Source organism: Folsomia candida, unplaced genomic scaffold (assembly GCF_002217175.1).
Source record: "Folsomia candida strain VU population unplaced genomic scaffold, ASM221717v1 Fcan01_Sc016, whole genome shotgun sequence".
Lineage (NCBI taxonomy): Eukaryota > Metazoa > Arthropoda > Collembola > Entomobryomorpha > Isotomidae > Folsomia > Folsomia candida.
Genome location: NW_019091208.1, coordinates 439,595 through 448,232, shown reverse-complemented (window position 1 = coordinate 448,232; position 8,638 = coordinate 439,595). Strand labels below are relative to the sequence as shown.

Sequence of the window (8,638 nt, the reverse complement as noted above, 5' to 3'; positions counted from 1 at the left end):
GTCGCAATGTTAAAGGAATAGGAAATCAAATTTTTTGGCGGCGGCGGCGCGTAAAATTCATCGGCGTATGGCGGCGCGGCGGCGTGAGATCGGCGGCGTCGACCTCTGGTATGAGTTACTGAGTCTGAAATTTTCAGAATTTCAGAACCCCACCACCTGCCGGCTAACTCCTCCCATTGGGGGTGTGGTCGATAAAAATTTCTAGGATGTATTTACTGCTTCCCTCTGATTCTAAATATGCATGCATTTCATTTATTATACCCCAAGGAACTTGTGTGACGTTTTCCGGCATTAGATTACTCTGTGTATTGCCAGGATTCTCAACGAATGTTTGGCACGAATTTGATCCCATATGTTATTTTTCTCCGTGTTTTTTCTGCCTCTAGTGAATCGTGGTAAGAACTTTGAACTTTATTGGTAGAAATTTGTAAAAATACTTGTAACATTTTCAGTATATGTACGTGAAGTAAATTTTCTACCAGTCAGTAATCATACATCACATGACAATTAGTCGTGATTAGTGATTAGTTACCGGAGTGTTTACAGTGTATATACATACGTATAACTTTGTAGATATATAAATTACAAGCATGGAATTTTCGTAAATGTCACAAATATACGTTATTTTCGCGAAAGCCTTCATTATAAATTAACTGTTTTTTTAATGCGCTGCACATCTTCAAGAGTATATACATATTTAAAAACTTTATGTTTACGTCATAAAATTTGTCTATTTTCAGATAATCATGAGTCATGACGAGGACGGTGTGTTCGACGAGGTGGAAATCAAGGTGGAACATGACGAAGACAATTTTGACCAGGTCGTTGACCCGCTGCGTGATGTAGATGAATTTCTTAACGGTCACAATTGCCATGGCAGGATGGATGTAAGTCTTAAAGAAAACGGGATGGCGAAATCCGGGCAAAAATATAGCGACCCTGGCAATGATTTGTGTGCCACGCTTTCTCCAACAATGAAAAATCACCAAGTTATAATACGGTATAACATTATGTTTTTTTAAATTTGCCAATATCATTTATTATGTAGTTGGGACACGGGAAAAATCCATCGGAAAAATGCCATCCATATATTACGACAGAAAAGTGTAGCTTTCATTTGACTATTTTATTTAAATTCTAATATAGAAAACGGAAAAGAGACGATTCACCGCCCCCATCGGCAAAAAGGTCAAAATCTAGAATCAGTACCAATTCCCGACCTCAAACCAACTCCAGCCAGTGTTCGAAAACCACTTGGCAACCAAGACATGCGGGCCCCTGTCTTACTTCTAAAGTCGACCAGGATCCAAAATCTGAACAAACCCTTGGTGCGTCCTCTGTCCCCAGAAGTGATCGCGACATCACCCTTCGTGATGATGCTGGTGTCGCAGATGAGACACCTGAAATCAAGGTTGAATATCCCGTCGACTTTGACCTCGACTACAGCGCTGATGATCCAGTTCTTGGTGACAATGACGTTTCCTGCAAGTCTGTGATCAGTGGCGGCGCAAGTGAGGAAGAAATGAGTACGCATGACGATGACCCTGATTTCTGCATTGACAAGGAGAAAAAGAGGAGACGCGGGGGCCCTAAAACAACGCGAGATACGAAACAGTATGTAAATTTAATGTATTATGAAACAAATCCCTCCCATTAATACATTAATTGTGTATCTCCTTGCTCGCCTTATTTTGCACCTTTTGTGTAAGGTTAAAACCAAATAATTATTTCAGGCTGAGCTACTTCTAATGTTACTACGGTTTATTTTAGACCAATTCCCCGACGCTATCCAGAAACCAACGACGTCTGCCACATTTGTGGGAAACGTTTCCGCCACCGTTTCCGTCTCAACGAGCACCTCAAGCGGCACGATGAAAGAAACAGGTTCGTGTGCGAGACTTGTGGGCAAAAGTTTCTGGAACGGAAAAGCTTAACGTCGCACCGCATTAGTAAGCACGGTGGTGACCCGTTTGTTTGCGATGAGTGGTAATATTTTGTTTTCTATAAATTTATGCTGTTTGAGGGAAAATATAAAATTTTGTATGTATGTAAATTTTGTTAGTGAGGAAAGTTTTACAACTGCGAAAGGATTGAGAAATCACAAGATGGCCCATCGTGGTGAGAAACCGCACAAATGTGATGTAAGTTTTTATAAATTGGCACAGAGTCTTACAGGGGAAACTTCGAGGTGCCAGATTAACTGGGTTTTCACGGCATTTGACCATTTTTCAAAATGGTATTTTTCAAAACCCCGGCCATAAATAAGGCCCGGGTAATTGGTGTTGGGTGTGATTTTTTTGCAGATAAATTCATTCGCTTTACTTCACAAGTCGTACATAATACACGGTATATTATGCTCAATTTGGTACAGGTGGGAACCCTGGATTTGACGGGCACCTCAGAAGTTTTCCTAGTTAGTAAATTTGTCATGTCATGAGCAATATTTGTATCGGAAGCTCGCAAAAAAAACTTTTCATACATGAAATTTTTTAGCTGAGGAAGTTAAATCAATTTAATTAAACCTTTCAGACCTGCGATTTCCGTTCGGTGACGAAATCAGATTTACAAAGGCACACTAGGACCCACACGGGGGAGCGTCCCTTTCCCTGCCCCCATTGCGAGACTGCCTTCAAACAAAGGAAACATTTGAACGCTCACGTGAAAAGGATTCATACGCCGGGCTGCCTAATCCCGAACCGGTTCCCGTGTCGTAACTGTGAAAAAGATTACACATCCAATGCAGAACTGCAGGCCCACGTCCGCCAAGTGCACACGTGGGAACGACCCTTCACCTGTGACGAGAAGGGGTGTGGGAAAGCGTTCGCAAGAAAAAGATCGCTCGCCCTGCATGGCAGAAATATGCATTAAAGTGATAATCATCGTTTTTGGCAGAATTTATGCCGTAGAATTTATTCTTATCTGTTGTATTTATTTCATCATGAATAAAAACCTTCTTGATTGGTCGAAAAAAATGTAGTTTTGATTATATTTTCTTTCGTGTAAACAAAAAGAGACTGGTCATTTGCAACGTTTTTCATATATTGATTTCACGCACATTTTACGTATAAGTATGCATATAAATTATGTATGTACATATGTAAATATTTTTGAATAAGGATGTTTAAGCTTTCAGTTGTCATTAGCGAAATTTGATTTAAAAATCAGTAGTCCAAAAGATGTTAAAGATAATGAAGCTTCCTTACTTGATAATAAGCCATACTTTAACTGAGAAATGACCAATTTATCGAACGATTTTGTACATGATGTCCGGGCAAATCTTGGCCTCCATGGTTGGGGGACCGCACTGCTTGTTATTTTGCACGAATCCACCCACCTTGTCAAGCAGCTGTTTGTAAAACTTTGCTTGATTCTTATTGTAGGTCGAGCATGGGTGTGGATTTCCGTTAAAATTGCATGTCATGGAGGCGTTTTCCTTCTTATTTCGACACACAACTTTGAATGGTCGCGGCCCACTTCCTCCACCGGAATTATTCTCCATCCCTTTACATGCATATGGTCCGTAATCATCCGCCACCGAAACCCCGGCTTGGGCTGGATTTTAAAATTTGTATGACATTTATACAATTCCAGGGTTGAATTTAATGAGGATTTTCACGTCACCTTCATAAATTTACGCCTTTCTTAAAATTCTATGCTTAGTACCAGGCTTCGTAATATACGCAAGTTTGAGGCAACTTTTTGAGGCGTTCGTAAAAAAAATTCGTAACAAAAAAAATCATGATCCTTCGAACACCATGGTTACCGAAGATATTAGGCAAGGGATAATTAAAAATAATATTTCTTATAATGTGGTACTAGTAAATCCTTTGATGCAAATTTACAAATATTTTCTTACGAATCCACAGTTGCGATTTGTAACTTACGAAGGTCGTGAAAACCTTCAATGTTGCATACATATAAATAGTATATAAAACTAACGCTCAATTGAATCCATTTCTGCAACGGAATCACTATGCGAAATTACTTGGGCTATGATATCTAGAAAATTTTGAAGGTTGGTAACGTTATTAACCCAGATCGATATAATGACAGGGCTGGATGGAATACTTAAGATGACCAGAGGTGGGGAAAATACTTTGCGAAAGTGAGTATTTTGAGCTCTGTAGTTCCAATGATTTGAATTTCTCGAGTTTTTACACCCACAAAAGGATGCAAATCTACGTGGAGAATGCAAAAGCCACACGAAAATACAGGTTTTCTTAAGAAATTGACTTTTTATCCCTGACAAAATACAATGTTTTCAAGATTGTCTAAAATAATAACGTAGCTTGACCGCGATCAAGTTTATTTCAAAAAACCTGTATTTCTGACTGACCGTTGTCTTCCCCCACGTAGATTTTCGTCATTCACAGCCCCGGAAATAAGAACACTGGTAAGAACGGAGCCCAAAAGTACTGTATTATCCATAAAGTATTTTCCCCACCTCTTAAATTGACTTACTGCAAAAAAAGAAAATCACCCAGACCGAGTTATTGAAGGGATGGTACATGATTAATTTTATTTTGTTGAGTGAGAGAGAAAATGAAGTCGGATTAAGTAACAGATTAATTGGGTTGAGGTCCAGTTTTATAAGGGAACAATGAAACCGGTTTGCAGATGTTTGTGGGAATATTAATTGGCCAAATTACATATGAAAGTCGACCGAAATGGATAGTTTGGGTAATAATTGATACGAAATTCTTGCATAAATTGTACTAATTAACTTAAAGTGAGCTTATTGGGCTGAGGGTTGACAAATTTAACTAACTTGTTGGATTTACATTTACAAGAAATTTTTACCACACGATTACTTGGAAATCGATTTGTGGGCTCGGCATCTGGTCGCCAGGGCTAAAGGCAACGCAAGAATATATTTATTTTCGTATGGATACAGTCTGACATTCAATCCCTCCGATGCATATTTATAAGTTTCCTTATTTTTTATGAGCTATCCAATTAGTCAAATGGAATAATACGTAGGTACATGTGTATGTTCACAACTTTTATCAAACCTTAGGCAAGCGTGTGTGTATGACTGTGTGAGTCTCATAGGTGCGCAGCTTCCAACAGCTTCCGCCTCCGGCGTCCGCTTCCGACCAAAGTTGTGTGCTTCCAGCTTCCAGTGCTTCCGCCTCCGACCAAAATTTTCGCTTCCAGCTTCCAGTGCTTCAGCTTCCGACCAAAAATCGCGCTTCCGACGTCCGGAAGCTGCTTCCGATAGGCCCTACAACATTGCTTCCGAGAGCCTCCGGCGTCCGCTTCCGACCAAAATTTCGTGCTTCCAGCTTCCAGTGCTTCAGCTTCCGACCAAAAATCGCGCTTCCGATGTCCGGAAGCTGCTTCCGATAGGCCCTACAACATTGCTTCCGAGAGCCTCCGGCGTCCGCTTCCGACCAAAATTTCGTGCTTCCAGCTTCCAGTACCTCAGCTTCCGACCAAAATTTTCGCTTCTAGCTTCCAGTGCTTCCGCTTCCGACCAAAGTTTGTGCTTCCGACTTCCAGCGCCTCCGCTTCCGCCTAACAATCGCTGCTTCCGACGTCCGGAAGCTGCTTCCGACTTCCGGAAGTCGGAAGCTGCGCACCTATGGTGAGTCTATGTGAATTTAATAGGTGGTATTGTCACAATACTACTGTGTATGTCAAATGCTTACCAAAAAGGTACAATGATACTGAATTAAGCCAGTTCTCTAACGATTACTTGACTATGGAATAAATCAATATGTCAACCATGTTATCGCAAAATATATACATAGCTATGTACGTGTATAAGAAATTACATTTGCCATTGTCAGATAACTGAGAAATGTTTTGTTCATAAGAAAGTAAGGAGACAGTTCATAAGAAAAGTTGGGCCTATAATCAATGGCGAAGAATCAAAATACTGTCTCATTTTATAAACAAATATAATTATATCGAGCTTGGATTTGCACGAAAGTTCTTTTCCAATTCTATAGCTCAGAGGTGGGCCATTCCTTCATAAAATGTCCGATATGAATATTTTAAAAGTGTTGCTCCAGAAAATATAGTTAAATATTTATGTATAAAAATATTTTCAGCATAGCGGCATTACTTTTCTCATAAACTGGAAGAGAAGAAGTTTAATCTAATTATTAGCATGGTAAAGGTATCAAAGTAAAGCAATGTAAATCCCTCAAGCGACTTGCTCCAGCTTTTAGGGGGGACGTTGTAAATATGCCAACAGGGTTTCATATTTTAAAGCTACCAAGCGCAACAAAGAAGAATGCAGATAAATATTTTTTTACGACACCACAATTATTGGCAGGTATGTCCAAAACTCTAAAAACTTTTGAAGCCGCATAGTTACCATGGGTTACAAGAGGCCATTGTGGAAAATTTGCCACCCTTTTGGGTTGTTCTTGACTACATAAACAAATTATTTCACAAAAGCTGCACTAAATCTAGCTACTTGAATATTGGAGCTGTTATAAACAAATTTTTCACAAAAACCGAAACACTTCTCCCTACAAATGTAACCCTCATTCCATATATAATGATACGTGACCAACATTTTGTCCAAACCTTCCCAGCCAAGTGAAGACTCGTCTTTTGCAATGTTCGAAGAGTTATATTTGCACCATATTCGTCGCACTGTCGTCATCATAAAACGGGCCTTTTTTAACCAAGCATGTTTCTTTTTATGGGATGAGAAAACCAAGAGGGCTATCCCCTTGAGATCTGGGCGGAAATTTCGTCTTTTCCAAATTATATATGCCTCATTTATGTTCTACAAAAGGCGTTAGGACATGGTTTTGACGAATTCGCGGGTGAATATCTCTGGCAGGGAGTAGAATTTTGAAGTGATTTTTGGTAGACTGCAAGATAATACTCTCAAAAAGGTATTTCCAAAATTTTAAGGTGATAGCTTCAAAAATGACACCTCCAGTGTCCTCAGAGTTGGAGGGTGCCGTAAAAACACTTTCCAAACTTAAGTACTCGTATAGCATAATAACCTAAGAGGTCAGAGGTGAATTATTCTTAATATTATAACCCTAGATAATCATTGCATGTAATAATAAAAGAATCCACAATGAATTACATAACGTTGGCCTTCCATTGTCAATGAAATTTTTCCATGAAAAGTGATAAATCGGACCGTGCACGGGAAAATTGACCTGCTGACCTTGAATGCACACCCACTGGGTCAAATGAAGATTGAGGGTAAAGCTGGAAGTGTCCTGAGTAATATTAAACAAAATAGTTAAGATTTTGAGTAAACAGTCTTGGAGAAGGACCCAAGCTAATCAGCTGACGGGGAATCATAAAAAACTCGTAAACTAATTTGGAAAATTAATGGTCAAATTTTGTTGAAAATAAATTTTAATAACGTTTTTGTGTCCCCTGCTACAGAACTATTTTACCTACAAGGTACAAGTGACAAAATAATAAAATTACCAAGTTTTGGTTAGTTAAATTATTTTTGAAGTTCAACCTTGATGACGACGGAAACTTTTCCAAAAATTTTATTGGGTTTGATGAAAACTCATTTCGTGGGGTGTAACCACTTATCAAAATTTAATCAAAAATATTTACAGTGCAATATACTATATGTACCTTGGATAAAAACAACGTTAGGGATTTTTAGAATCAAAGTCCTAAAATGTGGGGGCCTTAAAAGTCGAGGAGTTGCGTTAACGAGAGCATTCCATTAGGACAAGTATGAAGCTAGACTACAAAAGTGACTTAAAAGATAAGCATGAGACAAAAATGGTTTTATATAGTGAAAAGTATGCTAAGTCTCTTGATAATACTCGCAAAGACGATTTTTGCATCAGGACCTAAGAAAAAAATCTTTTGTTCAACGCCATTTTATAAGAACACTGGTTTGGAAAACTAAAAAAGGACACCTCTCTATATTTGACCTTCCCTCATTTCGCAGAGTACACAAAACCGGAAGCCAGACATGTTTACCTATAGTTTGAGACACGGGCTTTCACATAAAAAATGTTAGAAATCTCTACAACTAAAAACCATCCTGCAATTAAAATATGAATTCGTCAAAACCATGTCCTAACGCCTTTTGTACTTACCATGTACAATACTTCAAAGCTTACAAGTTACAATGGAAGAAGGTCAACACGATCAACGAACAATCCTCCTGGCCTACGCCTTCACCTAATTCACATGGGCATGTGTACCATACACGTGAGTATTAATGAGGTATTCGGGAACCTCTAAATTTGTCTGGATAATGGAGGCCACATCCAATCTGGATAAACAATTTACAGGTGTACAAAACTTAATGTTTTAGTTACTGTAATGTTTTTCTGAATGTGCTACTCTATGCAATTAGATGCAGTGTACACGGAAAAGTACTGCATCGAGTCTGACATCAAAAACAGTTTCGCATATTGGCGGTTGGGCAAAAAATGTATGCCACTGGTTTGATTACTTTCTGCCATTCATTGCTTTGTTTGCCACGTTCTCCCAGTCAAATCCAAATTTCGGCATTTTCCTGCGAATTTTTGACTACTTAACGGCCGGTTCAGCTAGTGTGCTCTATCACTATATTGGATTGTTCGTGATTGGAGGTATCACATGGGTGGGGGCTTTGATTCTATTCACGGGCTTGGAAAGCTGTGGATTAATTACAGGATTTGGAATTATATTTGTGCACGGA

At 39.0% G+C, this 8,638-nt stretch overlaps 2 protein-coding genes across 5 annotated transcripts; one reads left to right on the top strand and one right to left on the bottom strand.

The window, feature by feature from the left end:
• The first annotated feature begins 266 nt into the window (after positions 1–266).
• On the top strand, positions 267–2,972 carry LOC110856567 (zinc finger protein 2). 4 transcript variants are annotated; one of them, XM_035857190.1, is made up of 7 exons: positions 267–395; positions 741–1,000; positions 1,147–1,614; positions 1,771–1,986; positions 2,063–2,141; positions 2,372–2,413; positions 2,530–2,972. In XM_035857190.1, exons 2-7 carry the CDS (start codon positions 747–749, stop codon positions 2,866–2,868), a joined length of 1,398 nt encoding a protein of 465 aa, XP_035713083.1. In that variant the 5' UTR covers positions 267–395; positions 741–746; the 3' UTR covers positions 2,869–2,972. The 4 variants fall into 4 exon arrangements, with proteins under 4 accessions (XP_035713083.1, XP_035713085.1, XP_035713084.1 ...); XM_035857192.1 differs by lacking the exon at positions 267–395 and adding an exon at positions 406–547; XM_035857191.1 differs by lacking the exon at positions 267–395 and adding an exon at positions 410–601.
• LOC118437805 lies at positions 2,973–5,833 on the bottom strand. Its single transcript, XM_035857194.1, has 3 exons — positions 4,462–5,833; positions 3,940–3,999; positions 2,973–3,552 (listed from the first exon to the last, which is right to left on the bottom strand). The coding sequence occupies exons 1-3, from the start codon at positions 4,508–4,510 to the stop codon at positions 3,242–3,244; spliced, it is 420 nt and encodes a 139-aa protein (XP_035713087.1). The 5' UTR covers positions 4,511–5,833; the 3' UTR covers positions 2,973–3,241.
• Between the last annotated feature and the right edge of the window lie 2,805 nt (positions 5,834–8,638).